The sequence below is a fragment of the Dendrobium catenatum genome, unplaced genomic scaffold (genome assembly GCF_001605985.2).
Source record: "Dendrobium catenatum unplaced genomic scaffold, ASM160598v2 fragScaff_scaffold_80, whole genome shotgun sequence".
In the NCBI taxonomy this organism is placed as follows: domain Eukaryota; kingdom Viridiplantae; phylum Streptophyta; class Magnoliopsida; order Asparagales; family Orchidaceae; genus Dendrobium; species Dendrobium catenatum.
In genome coordinates, this window is record NW_021318542.1 from 871,778 (window position 1) to 889,657 (window position 17,880).

General features: G+C 34.2%; 1 protein-coding gene across 3 annotated transcripts in view; it reads right to left on the reverse strand.

The window, feature by feature from the left end:
• The window catches only part of LOC110104434 (DNA polymerase alpha subunit B), a 37,162-nt gene extending 25,090 nt beyond the window's left edge, over window positions 1–12,072 (reverse strand). Inside the window, exons 1-7 of one of the 3 annotated variants that reach the window (XM_020833540.2) lie at window positions 11,931–12,072; window positions 11,586–11,741; window positions 11,216–11,356; window positions 11,046–11,121; window positions 3,665–3,796; window positions 3,086–3,452; window positions 2,869–2,964 (exon numbers count right to left, since the gene is read on the reverse strand). In XM_020833540.2, the coding sequence (XP_020689199.1) occupies window positions 2,869–2,964; window positions 3,086–3,452; window positions 3,665–3,796; window positions 11,046–11,121; window positions 11,216–11,291 (747 nt within the window). In that variant the 5' untranslated portion in view covers window positions 11,292–11,356; window positions 11,586–11,741; window positions 11,931–12,072. Of the gene's footprint in view, window positions 1–2,868; window positions 2,965–3,085; window positions 3,453–3,664; window positions 3,797–11,045; window positions 11,122–11,215; window positions 11,428–11,585; window positions 11,742–11,816 lie in introns of all 3 variants that reach the window. The other 2 variants (XM_020833539.2, XM_028696384.1) reach the window with 2 other exon arrangements.
• Between the last annotated feature and the right edge of the window lie 5,808 nt (window positions 12,073–17,880).

Below are 17,880 nucleotides of genomic sequence, written 5' to 3' on the forward strand. Positions count from 1 at the left end.
ATCCCATTGGGGTTCTTTTCTCACCTATAAATATTAGGGGAAGAATAGTCCATTTACCGCATTACTAGGTTCTTGCATGTTTAGGGAGTTTGCTAGTGAAGTCCTAATCATTTTCTTAGCAAACTCTCATGTTTTTCAAAAGTTTCCTATAAGTTATGTATTTTCAATTCATTATTAGATATTTTGTTCTTTTAGAGATGCTTGCATTACATTTTCATTATTTAACTTAGTATTTGTCACTTTATTTAGTTGTATTTTGCTCATGTTAGATTCCTTGTATGTAACTTTTAGAGACTATTCTATTTAAATCCTAGTAGCCTCTCCACATGTCAACCTCATAGGAAATCTACAAGGAGTCTAGCATGTCCACCATGGTCGATATCTTACAACACTACAACCAGAGTTTTAAAAACCCATCATGCCAAAAAAGACACTTCTGAGACCTTCATGAGAGAATTTGCAACATTTAAATATCAATGCTATACTAAGAAAAGCACACACGAGGTTTACCCGCTATAGTGTATCACGAGTATCGCCAACGAGTTTCACTCATCACACCAAGAAAAATGTGTACAAGTTCCACTCGTCACACAAAGCGTAGCAAAAAATGAGATTTTAGTTATTTACCAGCCTCGTCATGAACGTCTATAATTTTAGTCATGCTAACAAAGCGTATACAAGTTCCGCTCGTCACGCCGAATGCATCGTTGATGAGACTTTGAGGATTTTGGATCATTGATTTTTATACCAACAGGCAAAGAGTGAAGTTAACGACAAAAAAAATGATGAGATGAGTTTGCGACGATGAATGCAGCATGAAAGATATTTTTATTTTATTTATTCTGATTTTTAGCAAAAGAATAGAAAAGTCACTCTTTTAGAGAGAATGGGAGGTTGAGAGGATCTCTCTTTTTAGAGAGAGAATGAGATATTTCTCTCTATGTTTAGAGAAAAATGAGGGGAGACTGAAAAGAAAAATCACTCTTTTAGAGAGAAAAATAGAGGTAAGTGAAAGAAAAGGTGGAATTAGTGGAGATGTGTTCTCTTTGTTTAGAGAGAGAAATGGGTAGTGGGTGAGAGAAAGAGAAAGAGAGAGGAGACGTTGAGGGAGGGATTGAGAGAGAGATTGAGAGAAAGAGGCTGAGAAAGAGGGAGAGGATGAGGTTGGCTAACGTGGCTAACTATGACATGGTTGATCGATTAGGGAGCAAATGGTAGGTTGGTTGGTCAAAGGCTAGAGGGTCGAGCGTGGGCAATAGCTCTGCGCGAGCAGAGGAGGGAGGCGATGGGTGCAAAGCATAAGGTCGGGTTAGTGAATTGCATGAGGAATAAAATGAGGTTAACAGGTCCTAACGGTTGGTTTTTTTTTTTTGTGTGTGAAAAACGAGCAATGTGAGTAAGTTAGGTTTTTTATTTTCTTTTTTAAATTGTTTGCTCAAGAAAAGATGACACTATGCACGAACCCCACTTCTTAAGCTTAAGATTCCATTTTTCCATGAGGTAGATTGAATTTTAATTAATCAAATTCCCCCAATGATTGTATCGGGTTTATTTAATTTTGGGTTTCTACTTCCTATGAATGCAAGCCCTCATAGTTAATTACCCCTTCTAGTGCGTAATAAAGAACTCTCAATTAAGGATTAATAGTTTTAGAAGTTTAAATGTTTTAATCTCAATTATGGGGGATGAATGTAGGCCCGATCAAGATCTCATAGTTCCGTCATCCTGAGAATATTGTAAGTTTCAGTCTACCAACACTAATAATCGTTTAAACTACCGATCAAGATCTACTCAAATGAAAGCCTTTAGATCTAAATTGAAGACGAATGGTCCTCTCGTGGGCGTCACTGTCGTGGTCTCTAGAGACGATTGGGAGGCTGGAAGGCTTGAGAATGAAAGTCGGGAGTAGACAATCAAGCCAAAATTGATTCAACATAAGTTTCTTTTCGTTTTTTCATTGTTTTATATGACCAATTGTTTCAATGACGTGCACATTCGGTTTCTAGGACGTGCTGACATGCCTCCTCCCCTTTTTATTTTATTTTCTTTTTTAATTAATTTAATTTCAACATTAATCCTTTCTATGTTTATTAATTTTTACTTTATTAAAAAAATTTCCCTTTTATTTTAGAAGAACAAGGTAAATTGAACCCAAATATTATAATTTTGGAATTTTTATTAATTTAGATATATATATATATATATATATGTTAAATAAATACTAATATCAATTTTAAATTAATTTTTAAACTTTAATAATAATAAGAATATATTTATTTATTTATTTTAAATGCCATCAATTCATTTACCAAATTTTTGCCACTCGCAAACATTGAATCTCCTCCTCTTTTTGCATGCATAGTTGGATTTTTCGTCATTCCTCTCGAGCAAGAACCCAAGCAATATAAGTATACTTCCCTAGTAATTTCAACGTTCACGACTCAATGGCACGGTTCATTTCACGAACGAACTATGTTCAGGTGATTTACCACAATGACGTTTGTAATATGTTGTTTCGAGAAATTGAAAGTGAGGGGTTCTTTCTACGTTATTTCGACATTTCAAATGCAATGAATAAAATTCGGGTGATTTCATACAACGTCACATTTGTAGTCCGTCGTTCTCATCACGCTTGCTTGAATCAATCGGGAAGCATATACAAAGTTCAACATGATGAAATTAATACACACAAAGGCTTCAAAATATATGGAAAAAAAATGTCACAACCAGTACGAAGTGTATTTTTACAATGAAATGATAGCAATAAAAAGTATGAAGTAATAAGAAATTAATGCAAAACATTAAACTAGAAAATCTGGATGGTGTGACTGAAAACAAAACAAGATCATTCCATGAAAAATCCTTCACCTGTGAAGCCAAGGTAGCATCGTTTGGCTCTCCATACAGTCCAGACGTCAAAAACGCACTACTATGTCTTTTGATGCGATATTCAAGGGAGTTAAACTAAATCAAAAGAAAACAATATAAATCATTTATGGAAAAAAAAAGAGGCAAATACTAGCTGCAGTTGACACGCTTAATAGCATCACAAAAGAGAGACGCATGCTTAAAGAATTTGATTTACCCGGTCCTCTATTTTATCATACATGAACCTGCAACCTGGTTCTGGCAGTGAACACTGAATATGCAAGGAGCACCTTTCACCAGGCTGAATTCTTCTAATTACGTCATCATCCATGTTTTGAGACTCTTTACTGTTCAATGACTGCCCAATTAACTGATCATTTAAAGTAAACTGTGATACAAACTTGTTCGTCCTTTGCCCAAAAGGAGTTATACGGCTATTTAGGTTTAATTTCATTGTAGATGAAGATTTTTCACTTGTAGCTGGTGTTGAAGCTGCATTTGACTCCAAATTCTGCCTCTCATAAAAATGGTTTGGTGTGTTAAGCAACCCTTCCTTGATGCTATCTTGTTCTTCACCGTGTAACCTAAGCAAGTACCAATGAACTTAGTTTGGTGCCAAATATAATAGCCATGATTGGGAAAAAAAAAACAGCATAAACAAGGAAAGAAGAGGCATGTAGTAGATAGTACTGCTCGAAAACCTTGATAATGCCAAATAGCAGACAGCTCACACAAACAATACAGAACATCATTAAAAAGAATCCAGTATCTATTTTTTACTAAATAAAGCACTTACATATCAATATCATTGCTCGAATAGATATGTAAATTAGGTTCCTCCTTGATAATTCTTTCCTTCTGGTCATGTTGAAGATGTGACAAAAACCCATCCATGTAAGAGGTCTCTATCCTTAAACCATTTAATTGCCTGAGCACATTGGATAAAAGAAGTGCATCAAGAATTAATCATCAATGGACTAGCATTAAAAGAGTTTTGGAGTATGAGTAAAAAAATAATTTGTGAAAAGAACTACAACTATTCTACAATTTCACCAGAAACGTTGTAGATTGAGCATGGACCTTTAATCAGTAAATGCTGTACTAAACCATTGTTAAGAAAAATGATAAACCATGATATGGGTGTCATTATGTTCCTATCACTTCCCTCAGCGCCTAAAACTACAATCATATACTTTACTATGAGATACCGCATCAAAAGGATGGCATATGAACTTTCACTGGATTTCAGAATTGAACAACACTTCTAACCAAACGTGTTCTTTTTGTTTTCAAGCACAAACGAAATAAATCTACATGCAAAGGCCACTATTTTAAAAGGCTTGCAATTGAATGAAGTAGTTCCATTTATCACAACTTAAAGATGATTGTGCCTTGATTCCTAATCTACCCAAGGAAACTGAGTAAAGATTTGCAAGGAATGTTGGATGACTGAGAAGTAACAATAGTAAAATCTAATTGAGAACCTACATTATCAATAGGATTGTACAGTATGACATAATATTTTCCAAATTAAAGGATATTGTAAATATACTGAGTTATTTAAGTCATGTTATGATTAATATATATATATATATATATATATATATATTACTTTACTTTCTTTGTCATTTTGAGGCCTATTTATATGGCCCTTTTCTCATGTAAGAGTTAGTTTTTGATGAAATGAAAATTACTTTGTGTTCTCTTTGTGAGTGCCTCCTCTCTCTCAAATCTCTTAGTGAGTTTTGAGAAGAGCTAGATCTCATTGTGAGTTCTAGACCTTCTTCCATTTTATTTTTGTAATCAATTAGTGTGAAACTCAAAGAGAATACATCCGGATTGTATTCTTCTTGAGCTTCCTCCCCACAACCCCTTCCACCACCTACCCTGTCCAGCCACCGGCCAGCAGCAGGCCAGCCACCCGCCGGACTGCAGCCTTGCAGCCGCCTCCATCCCCTTCCACCTCTCAACCCGTCGGCCCTTCCTCTTGGATTTTGAATTTGAAATTCAAATTCTCCAAGAGCCATTACCCAAAATTAACTTCTGAATTTATTCCATCATCTTAATTGGAATTCAATTCCAATTTGAAATTCAAATAGCTGTTTCAGTGTTTAAGCATAAATTAGGAAACTTTCCCTCTTGATTAAAATCTGAATTTATTTCAGTTTTATTCAAATCCTTTACTTAATCAAGTGGGCCCCCACCTCATCAAAACTGAAACTCCCTCTCTCCATGCTCTATGGCCGGCCACCCATACCCATTACTCCTCCCTTTAATTAGGAGCTTAATTCATGGCTTCAAATAAGGCCTCATTAAGTCCTAATCTTCCTAGTTCCGTGACCACCTCCTTCCCTTCAACGGATTAGCCAAAATTGGTTTTCCCCTGAACTGGGTTGCTGTCCAGGATTGGAAGCTTGTGGACCTGCTATCCAGAGCCTTCCACACGTTCAAATCTGCTGCTGCCCTGAAGTTCTGCTTGCTGTCCCCTTATTCCAACAAAATATCTTGCTGTCCAGCACTCTGGAAGACCACACTTTGCTGTCCCAAGTTCCCAGCAGCTTAGAAGAGAATTCCAACGCTTCTTGCACCTGAAAGGTTGCTGTCCAAGATCTGTCCAAGACCAAACTGCTGCTGTCCAGAGAAATTCTGCATCCCTTCCTGCTGTCCAGCCAGTCGGGAGAGCTTCGGATGCTGTCCTAAAGTTTCCGATTGCTGTCCACCACATCAAGAAGGGTTTTGGTTGCCGTCTACTTCATCTCAAGCATTCAAACAGCCACTAAAGCTTCATGTCTTCTATTTCTTTGGGTAAACTCATTATCCGACCCTTTTATCTTTATAGTTACTTCTCTATTGTTTTGATATCTTGATTCATGGAAATCATGCTAATCTTCTCCGCTGAAACCAAGTAATTGGATGAGTTGTGTGAGGGATCTTCTCAGAACAACTAATCTTATTGTTAGTCTAGGAATATTTGTGGAAAACCATTCATGTACGCAACGTTAGATTGACTTGATTGTTATATGATCTTAACTCTTACCCGTGTGATTCAACCGTAAGCTCGTTTTTCCGTTCTTAATGTTTTATCTCGTCGTTCAAATTATTATAAAGATATAATATTTGTTCTATCTAAAATTAAGCGTGCAAGCTTTCATTATGAAACTCATCATCGCATGTACGTTTCACATCATACTATTTACTGAAATTCTAAATTTTTCTCAAACTTGTATGTGTTAGTTGGATGTATATTCTATGAGCATGATGCAAGTGTTAAATGACAACTTTTGAGAAAGCCTTCTCCTTGTATCCATACGGGACTTGGAATTCTATTTACGTAGAATCTCCAACCGGCGGATAACTTATAATTGTTTGCGTTGTAGTTGAACTCTTAGGAGCCATAGCTTACGCCTACTGCTTCTTCTACATTGTTAATTTATTGTAGTCCAAATCGATGATTTTATATCTTGTCTTGTTTTATGTGATTTCTTATTGGTTTCAATTCTGCCACTGTATCAAGAGATCCTAAGACCTGTTTTCACTGAATTTTACCCAATAGTTAGATTCGGAACTTTGTTGATCTTCAACTCCGGCTTTATAGAAATTCAAGATTTGTTAAAATTCTTATTTGTGGTGTTTAGTATAGTATCCATTGCGGGATTTACTTTCTATTTCTCAAATTTGAGGCATGTAAAAATATTATATAATCTTCATGAATTTATATTCCATTTGTTGGATATGCATTGCCTATTCATGATTTGAGATAAAACCCTTAGATCAGTTGGAAATTAATCCTTATCTTTCCTTAGTGAAGTTTAGTGTTTTGCTTTCTATATCTCTTCCTTGTCTTTTTATTGGTTTGTGCCAACCGTATGATGATTAAAAGGATTCAAATTTCTGCATTTTTTCCGTATCTTCATTTTTTTTTGTGCTGGCCTGCTGTTAAGAAAATGATTTCATCTCTTCTAGCTTTGATTTGGACGGGATTAGAAGGAAATTTATTGTTGGCTTTTCCGTAGGTATTTTGGCAAGTTTAATTCACTATCATGCCAAAAATTCCAAATTTTTTATTGATAATTAATGACTGAAGATTATTTTTTATCAGCATGTCACTAAGTTTTTTAATCTTTCTTTCAGAACCATCTATATCATTTGCCTTCTTAAATTTTCATTGAGAATAATTTACTTACTTTGTCGAGAATTCATAGCTTGTTCAGATTTTTGTTATTTCTTTTACTCTGGGATCGTCAGAAATTACTGATATCAAGGTCCCAAATCCCTTTAGCATGAGTTCTGCACAAAACTGTGGAAACAAGTTTAAAAAAAAATCCATTGAACTGGGATTTGATAGTCCAAATTTATATATTTCATCCAAAACTTACCATTTGCTAAGCATTCAAACTCCTAGCAGGTGCATGCTTTTGGAAATTGTGTTCTTCATCCTTAGCTTGTAAAAGAAATAAAAATATAACTTTATCAAAGATCAATTAAAGAAAGCTTGTTCCTGCACCTCTGTCATTACATATTGGGCAAACAAATCCAACCCTTCAACAACCAGAAAGTGTATCACAATGTTAAATTGTAGAATTTTTTTATTATTGTTTTTTTATTTTTTTTATATACAACAATTTCGTCGTTGCCGGGGAACGAAATGTTATTTGTAGAATCACTCTAGTACTTAGTGTAATAGCCCGTATTTTAACTTTGCCAAATTATTCTGGAGTCATAATAGCTCCAAATTGCAATCCGTCTTCGCTATGATATTTTGATTTTAGTATTTTTCTTAGACGAATTTTTCGTAATTTTTGGACACCGGTAAAAATCCTTTAAGGAATTTGTACATGTCGGTACAAGTGAGGATTTCGGGATCGTCAGGTGTCCATTTTGCAAACTGATTTCATCAATATTTTTAAAATATTATGATTTATTTTATGAATATTTTTCTATAATTTTCTGAGTCCTAAAATGAATTATTTAAATTTTATACTAAAAGAAATTATTTAAATTAATTTTATAATATTACAATATTATTTTAATCCAAAATAACTTAAAGCACTAATATTTTATATTAAAATCCATTGAACTCCCTAAGATTTCGGATAACAGAGAGCTTTTTAGAGGAAATGTGAGGAATTTTGAGGAGAGAAAAGGAAATTTGAGATTTGATGACCGCAAAGCGATTTTCGTCCGTCGACGCAGTTGGGATATTTGCTCGACTCGCTGTAAAGATTTCAAACCCTATTTCTGATTTCAAATTTTTTGTGTTTTTGGTATTTTTTCAAAAAAAATTGTGTTTCCGTTACCAGAAAACGTGTATAACTTTGTATTAGCAAAACTTTCACAGCGTAACTTTTTGTATGTTATAGAGATCGTGATTATGAACATTTTGAGTATCTACTTAAGATTTTTTACCATGTGATATTGAAAATACAACGATTTTTGTCTACTCCAAAATTTATTTTGGCGTCTAAAAATAGTAGTGGTGTAGAATAAAAGTCTTAAAATGTCATTTTATACAATCCATGGTAATTTGATAGTTTTCTAAAAATGATATTTTTGCCTAATAGGATTCTTTGTTGTCTACCGTTATGTCATTTTGGGATCTTCTTTATTAAGATCAGTTATGTTTGTTTGTTACAATGCATTGAAAATGAATGTGAATACATGATTAAAATTGTTACTATAGTACTATGATACTACTGTGTGTGTGAAGGGCAAGTAAAGACTGGTTGACCCATTGGTTGGAGACTGATAAACCTATACAGGATGGTGGGCCGAAGAGTTTTCCTTTAAATATTATGGTTTGGTGTTATCCTTTATTAATTCACATGTTCTGCATAAAGAGTGACGACTCTGTTTACTTAGCAAACGATTTGCTGATACTGATACAATACTGAAAAACACCGTTATAGACAGGGCTTCTACTTGTTTAGTGTGACTATTGAAATGCATGTTTTGAGGCATTATTTTTATTTTTGTACAGATTTATTATTATTGCACGGATTTATTATTATTACATTATTGCTCCTGCCACCGAATTATTACTATTACTGATATAGACACTGATATTATTTAATACTATTGATTCACTGTACTGATATTATGTATGTGATATATTGAGCATATGATATAGAATAACTGGATAGCATATATACATTTCGATATGATTTTACTACATTGATTTGATTTCAACAGTCAATAATGATGTTTTGATTTGACGCTTTATACGATTTTATACTAACTGATATTATGGATACGATGATTTCTTTAGAGATATGACACTCGTACTGGTTTATTATTTTATGAGCTTTTATATTGTTTACAGATTCTACTACTACTGCTTGTAGATTTTATTATTTCTGCATTGATTCAATGATCATATGGATGTAACTGCTATGATTTAACTATTGACATGCATATTGTTTCTTTATCATGCTTTGAGTTTAGTTGTAAATTTGGTGACCTGCTTGACTTTTTAAGCTCATTATATGTTGTTAAATGATTTTAGGTCAGGGCGGGGGAGCAGGAGTGTGAGGCTGGTCAGGGTTCTTCAGGTTTTGTTTCTTTTTATTTTAGTTATTATTTTTGTACTCAGTACATGATAGATATGTGATGATTGTATAGATAATGAGTAGTGTATATGACTTTTGAGAATGAATATATATGTGTACATTGATGTTTTAAATTATATAATATATTATATTGTTTATTAATAATATATGAATTATGATATTAGATAGCTCTGGTTGTTGATTATTTAAAGGATAAATGAATAATTCTTCCTATTTAGATTCTGAGACATCACACTTAGCACCATTTAGATTTAAACAAAGTGGGACAATGAAATGATATCAAAGAGTTTAATGGGTTGATTATGATTCAACAAGAATTTACTTGATATAGTTGACTCATTTTTTACTTGATATTTTTAACTCCTTTTTTATTTTATTTTTTTCCACTCAAATTTGTAGCATCTAAATAGAGCCTTAGTATTCTCAAAGTAAAAGAAGCTAACTTCTTAAACATCAAGGCGCATTTTAGTGTAATTGTTAGAATTTCATTAAAGAAACTCCGTAGTTGAGCGTGCTCATCGCGAAGTAAACCTGGGATAGGTGACCTCATGAAAAGTTACACCAACATGACAAAATCGTAAGGCCCTTAGGCCAAAGCGGATAATATCTAGATAGTTAAGAATTTGAGTTATTACAAATGGTATTATAGCAATACATCAATCAGAAGATTGGAACTAAGTGACATACAAGACAAAATGTTACATCATAGAGCCACCTCTTGAACCATATATAGGACAGTGCTACATGACAGAAGTCACCATTTGAACTTATAGGGGCCAGCTCTAGAATCATATCTACCTGGTGGATGATTATGGAATAAGGATACTGACGAGGACGTCAGTTACTTAAGTATGAGAGATTGTGAAACTCCTTAAGTAAAAGAAGCTAAACTCTTAAACATTTAAACACCTTTTGATATAATGGATAGAATTTTATTAAAAAAATTTCATAGTTGAAAATGCTCATCTCGGAGAAATCCTAGAATAAGCGACTTCCTAGGAAGTCATACCAACAGGACAAAACCATGAGGCCCTTAGGTCAAAGTGAATAATATCTTTATAGTTAAGAGTTTGAGCTATTACACCATAATTAAAAGAAAAATAATATGATAGTAAAACCTCTCAATTTAATCTAGAAAAAAAAATAGCAATTGGCAATGGCTTCAACAATTATTACTAAACTCAAGAAAAAATGAACATTTTGGTTTCTTAAGTTTAAAAAAATAATCAAAATAATCTTATTATGAGACTATTTTAATTCCTCTTTAAGGAGTTGAGGGACTAAAATGAACATTTAATATAGTTGGACGCTATTTTAGTCTTTCATAAAAAGTAAATGAACCATTTTAATCTTTTTCCCCTATATTCAATATGTTCCTCAAAACGTTCAAATCCTTCCCCACACTCTTCTAGGGTTTCAAGGATTGACCATCAAAAAGTCGTCCCCTTTCCTAACTCCCAGCCAGAAAATCTTAAACGCTAACCTCAAAAGAGAACTATCCAACTACCTATAGATCCGGCATTTCTTTCAAATAAAAGCAGGAGAACACTTTCATTTTGTTGAGATGTGACTGTGGATAAAAAGTAGCTAACGTGAGATGATGAATCTGACCTGTTGAGATAGTATATCTCCCAGTTCTCAACAAGATCCGCCGGGCTGAGTTTATAATTTATACAGTACGTGAGACCTGATATAAGGACGAAATTACATGAGAAAAAATTCTCTTTGCGTTTATAACGAACAAATGACAAGAGAGATAGCAGGAAAGAGATGAGAGCTACATTTCTGAAGGATCTCGTCCTCCTCGACCATAGAGAAGCCGCCCTTCTCGAACTCAGCTTTGATCTCTGTATCCATGTCGGAATTAGGGGTTGTTTGGTAACTGGATTTGAGCAGGTTTTAAGCAGGATTCAGCCTAGATCCTGCCAAACAGCGAAAATGACACCTTTAAATCCTGCAGAATGCCGGATTTTAGCATGATTTTGCCTAAATCCTGCCAAACAGCAAAATTGACAACTTTAAAAACCACAGAACCTCAAATTTCGTTTCCTTCTCCGTTTTGCCTTAAATCCCAGAATCAGTAAATCAGGTAGTTCAGCTGATTCAAGGGGTTTAGCCGAGAAGCGCGTCAAATAAAATAAATATCGTTACCTTCGCGGCGAGTTCCAGTCGCGACTACCGACCCGACATCGTCGAAGGAGATGAAGAAGCATCATCAGCGACTCTTTCAAAGCGCCACTTCACGCGAAGCATGCGAATCCGAAGCACGAACGAAGAAATAGCCACGAGGAAAACCAAACCCTAGACCTGAAGAGCATAGAAAAAAAAAAACAGAGAGAATACAAATTATAGAAATAGACAGAAAATAGAAGAGAAGAATACCATCAACTCCTGTTTCTTCTCAGTTTTGCCTCAAATTCCAGATTCACTAAACCCGGGACCGGGAGTTCGAAGGATTTAGCGAAAAGAAAAAGCGTGGGAGAAAATGAGGGTTACCTTCTTCGCGCGGCAACGAGCTCCCGTCCTAGGGTTTTGTGGCTGCTCGACTTGGATGGAAGATGAAGACAAATGGCGGGAAGAGTGAAAGAGAATTGAAGTAGGCCCATCACCCATGTGCGCGCTACTACGAGACCCTGCGATTTGAAGGTGCCCCACTTTAATTTTCCCTTACGATCAAAAAACATATCAAAATAATATATTTCATTTTACATAAATTTGTTTGTGATATTTTCTATTTTATTTAATTATAATGGTGTTATTTATACTCAATATGCAATCATAAAAATACCAAATGTACATTAAATATAATTTTATCACCCACTAAGATGGTTAGAATTTTTTGCAATAAACTTATTGCAAGCCAAATTAAATCAAATTGAATCACATTAAACTCAAAATAGACTCAATCAGTTCAGCCAATTTGAATTTTCTCAATTCAATTTGTATTCATACAATGGTGAGTGTTTGAAGATCAAAGTTTATGAAATTTAGGCTTCGTTTGGGATGGCTTTTTTATTGCTTCTGAAAACGGAGTTTTAGTACAAAAATTATAAAAATTGTACTACAACTCCGTTTTAAAAAGCAATAAAAAAGCCGTCCCAAACGAAGCCTTAGTTGCCCTCATTTCTTTCAAATGGAGGTGTTACGGCCGAATACCACCGGACATGCTCTGGTGTAATGAGTTCTCTTAAAACTTAGATAGCCCTCGATCTCTGAGGCCCCTTTTATATACATTTTATGCTCTCCAAAATCTTAGGATATTGTAGAAACCCCGCTCTTTAATTTATGACCCAAACCCGACGTTGCATGTAGTGTTTGTATTAGTTTTAGCAGCGCTAGACAAGATTTTTTCAACTTAGCGTGCTTTCTTATTTAGATTATTAGACTTTGATCATTTAATTAGAGCTTATTTACCCGATAATTCAAAAAAAATTCAAACAACTACAAAATTCACATTGATACGTCATCATAAAAGTATCTTGAGCGGGCACGAATCTCGAGTCAAAATCAAGCAGGAAACTTAAAAAATTAAATCCGGGAGCATTTGAACTCCGATTTCAGCGAACTCACAGTCAAACTAAAATACGAACCGGACGATACCAAATTCAACTCATTACGAGCCCAAATGAATCCAAATCAAGGACCCGAAGCACTGTTGGAAAGTTCGTACCACAATTTGAGTTACCAAACGGTCTTCAAACTTAACGAGCTTGTAATTGAATCGAGCGGCATGACGAGACGAATCCAACGAGCCCAAGATCACATAATTCCATAGTCATTAAGACCTTCAAATGTCTGATAAACGATCCATGATCAAGGGATTCAATATCGGTCGTCCATCGAACCACTCCACATTTGCCCCTGTTCTCTAATCTATTTACAGGCCATGCCACTAAAAAAAATTTATAAATAGACCCCTAATTTCTCTTGATAGGGGCCCAAGCAAAAAAGCAAGAAAAAGAGGATAATAGAAGAGTAGGAGGGAAGAGACTCATCCTCGACCACCATCGGAGTTCCGCCCGAACTCCAAATGACACCGGAATTCTACCCAACTTTCACAGGACGCAAGAATTATGCCTGACTTCCACGGGATGCTAACATTCCGCCCAAGTAACAACAGAGTTCACCTCTGACGTCGAAACTCCGCTCAAGTGATGCCGGAGTTCTCCTTGGCCACCAACAAACGTCGGACTTCTACCCGACGCCGGACCTTCACTCATTGCCAAAATTTCTACCCGACGCCGAACTTCTATTGGTTATCTGTCTTTCGTTAGACATCTATCTGAAGATGGATTTCTTTCCATTGTTGGACTTCTACCTGATGTTGTATTTCTGACATTCGTCGTCAGACAATAGTCCTTCTGACTTACGTCGCCCACCGACTACAATCCTTCGGGTCTCCGTCGCCCGTCGACTACGGTCCTCCTGATTTACGTCGCCAGCCGACTACAGTCTTTTCGACCTCCGTCGCCCGTCGACTACGGTCCTCCAGACTTACGTAGCCCACCAACTACAGTCTTTCCGACCTCCGTCGCCCGCCAACTACGGTCCTCCTAACTTACGTCGTCCGCCGACTACAGTCTTTTTGACCTCCGTCGCCAGCCAACTACGATCCTCCAGACTTACGTCGCTCGCCGACTACAGTCTTTCTGAGCTCCGTCTCCCACCGACTACGGTCCTCCTGACTTGCGTCGCCTGCCAACTACAATCTTTCCGACCTCCATCGCTAGCCGACTATGATCCTCCTGACTTACGTCACCCGTAGACTACAGTCTTTTTGACCTCGTGTCGCCCGCCAACTACAATTCTTCTGACCTTCGTAACTAGACTATGGTCCTCCCGACCAAATGAACACGTCAATAGTGACTCTTTGTATTCACATCATGTAATGTACTCTATAAAATGTACATCAAGTTAAGGCCTTCTCCCAAGGAAGGGCCTCATTTGTAATCAACTGCAATACTAGTGGTTTCATTCAAACTGGGCTAGACCCCGTGATTTTTCACTCTTTTCAGGAGTTTTCCATGTAAAAATATTGGTGTCTCATAAATACTAGACCCTCTCTCTTATCTGATTGCGTGCCGGATTTTCATATAACGCTAAGACGTTAAACTTTATATTTCTCTACCGCAACGAATACTCCTGGACGCAACACATATAAATCAAAGTTTAACCCTCAAATAATGAATAAAATTCATTTATTTAAGCAAAATAAAAAGTTTTAATTGCAAACTAATTACAATTAAATTGAATCCACAAATATAATGAAATGCATAAATTAAATATGAAATTTAAATCAAGTAATAATAATTAAAATAAATCCTTCCTAAAATCAAATTAAAATATAAGATTGAAGCAAATTCAAAACAAAACATACACTTGAATAAAGCATTTAATAAAACTTAAATAGAAAATTAGAAGGCAAATTAAAATTTAAAATCAAGTTAAAAATGAGGTTAATTTAAACTAAATAAAGCGAACCAAAGTAAATAAAATAAAATCAAAATCAGTTCAATTAAATTAGAAATTAACTTACTAATTAAATCTTTAAAAAAGCCAGACATGTTTAAATCATAAATTCAAAATAAAATCAATAATAGAAGAAAGAGAGAGTAAAAGGAAAAGAATAATCAAAGAATAATGAAAGGGTAATTGGTAATTTGAATATTAAAAGATTCATTAGAAAAAAAATAATAAATAAACTTCTATGAACTCTTAAAATAATAACAAACAATAGTCTATATATTAAGTGAAAAAAAAATTTAGAAAAAAAAATTCTCATAAGCTCATTAAAGGCTTAAATAAAAAAAATCCCGAACCCGACCCGCTTCGGGTCCGGGTCAACCCGAACCCGACCCGATTCGGGTATATTTTATTAAATTTTTTTATTTAATTCAATTTATTTAAATCTAAATCAAATTAAGGTAAGATTTACTTCAATTAATTTAAAATAAATCAAGATTAATTTAATTTGGGCAATAATGTTTATAATTTTTTGAAATATCATTTACTTATTTCATAAAAATCCATTAAAACCCTCCTAAATTAATTAAAAACGGGTCAAATCGGGCTGATTTGGGTTTTCGGGTCAACCCGAACCCGACCCGGTTTTACAAACGGGTCGAAATCCCTAACCCGAACCCGAAATTTTTGGGTCGGATTCGGGTCGGGTTTTCGGGTTGGGTCAAATATTGACAGGTCTAAAATATGAGATGAGCTATAATTCCTTAAGAGTCTTAAATAATATTTTAAAGTTTATTTACAAATGTCTTCATAAATGATTAAAAATGGAAGATATGAAAAAGATACACAACCACCATTTTATGTACCATGGTATTTTTGTATTCATGATCATGCTTATCATATCATGCACATGTTAATTCTATAAATTTATGTATATGCATTGATGATCATATGACGGATGTTCTAATATAGGAGAATGCTAAAGTGCATTATAAATTCTATTTTGTGGGTCCGACTTTCTATTCTATTCTAACTAATTCTAGCCCTATCTATCTTGTTGGATAGATATAAGAGGTTATTTCTGGCCCCATCTGTTTTATGCAGGTGCGGGAGGTTCAACTGTTCAAGAGAGTTAAATGAAAATGAAGTTATAAGGAAATTCATGATGATCTCTTTCAGACTTTCACCTACTGAATATTCATCGTGGGAAATATAACTGAAAGTAGAGTTATAATCAAATATTAGAATATGAATATTACATTTCATAAGTTGCTTATTATGTTAAATAAAATAAGGGAACATAACGAATATCTTATTAAATAAGAAATGAATAGTTAGGTGGCATAACCGCATAAGCCCTTGTGACTTTTTTTTGGCTACTTTTGCCCCAATTAAACTTGTATAAGATCAACTAAATGAGCTAATTGCTTTGATTATTCCCTAATTTTTTTAATTATATTAGCTATTTTTAAAGGTCTTTTGGACTTGAGTTTAAATAAATTTGATAATGATGAGACCGTCTCGAAGGGCAAATTATTGCATCAGGTCACCGGACGCGGAGAATAGGTTCGAACATCCAATAAAAATTTGCCACGTTACATGCACTTTTGACTTGCGCTTTAGTTGCACTTTACTTGCGCTTTTGACTGCGCTTTGACCTGCGCTTTACCTGCGCTTTTGACGCGCTAAATTTAAAATAATATTTTATTAATATTCGGATCTATCTCCACGTCCGGTGACCGGATGCAATAATTTGCCGTCTCGAAGGGCATGCCATTTTGACTACAAATATGTTGGAATTAGAGTTCTTACAATTTGTATATAATTTTTTTAAAATTTCTAGCATTATAATTTGATTTTTGTAGCAAAATTTTTTTTATAAATATTATATTTGTATTTACAGTTATTCATGGATAAATCATACTAGATTTAATTTTAGACTATTATTTTATGTATTATTTTTATAAATAAAGATTTTTTATTTATAATTTGGAATGAATCAAAATTGTCTTCCTTTCCAAATGTCTGCTCTATCTCTCTCAATTTCTCTTCCCTTCTATAACTTATGCCCTAATGTGTCATTATTTGGCTTTTTTACTTGATTGGTAGATGTAATTGATTAATCAAAGTAGGTGAACTTTAATTTGATAAAAAAGTGGAGAAATTTTGGCTAGGTGAATTTTAAAACCCTTGGATTTTTTTTTTTTTTTTTTTTTTTTTTTTTTTTTTTAAAAAAATTATTTTTTAATTATTTTTTTTTTTTTTTTTGAGATGATTGAAATACATATATGATCAATGCATTTTTATATTACACTAATTCAAAAGCAAAAATTTTTTGGGCAATTTTATAGGCGCGGATCACTTGGGAGGAAAATTTTTCTTCAACCAATGAGCCACATCTCGATCCTCAATTGAAAGCAAATTTAAACATTTAGGCTTCGTTTGGGACAGTTTTTTACTGCTTCTTAAAGTAATTTTTTATACAAAAATTAAATTTTTTGTACTATAAACCTGCTTTAAGAAGCAGCAAAACAACCGTCCCAAATGAAGCCTACGACTTTCTTAATACCTCTTAAAGCAATTTTTAACAAAAAAATTAAAATTTATATACTAAGAAGCTACTTTAAAAAGTAGTTAAAAAGCCGTCACAAACGAAGCCTTGAGCTTCATTTGGGATTGATTTCTTATTGATTTATAAAACAACTTTTTAGCACAAAAGTTTTTAGTTCAATTTTTTTTTTTACTAAAAAACTGATTTAAGAAACAATAAGAACACTATTCTAAATGAAGCCTTAATAATGATCCTCAACAAGTTTATGTCACCTATCCACATCAATTTTAATGCATTCTAACATTTTATATGAGATGGCAAACATGACTATTTTAATTTAGGCCCTCTCTCTAAATAAAATTTCTGACTCCGCCACTGACTACAAGTGCTACAAACAGATAAAAATGCAGAATCTGATCGAAGAACATGCAA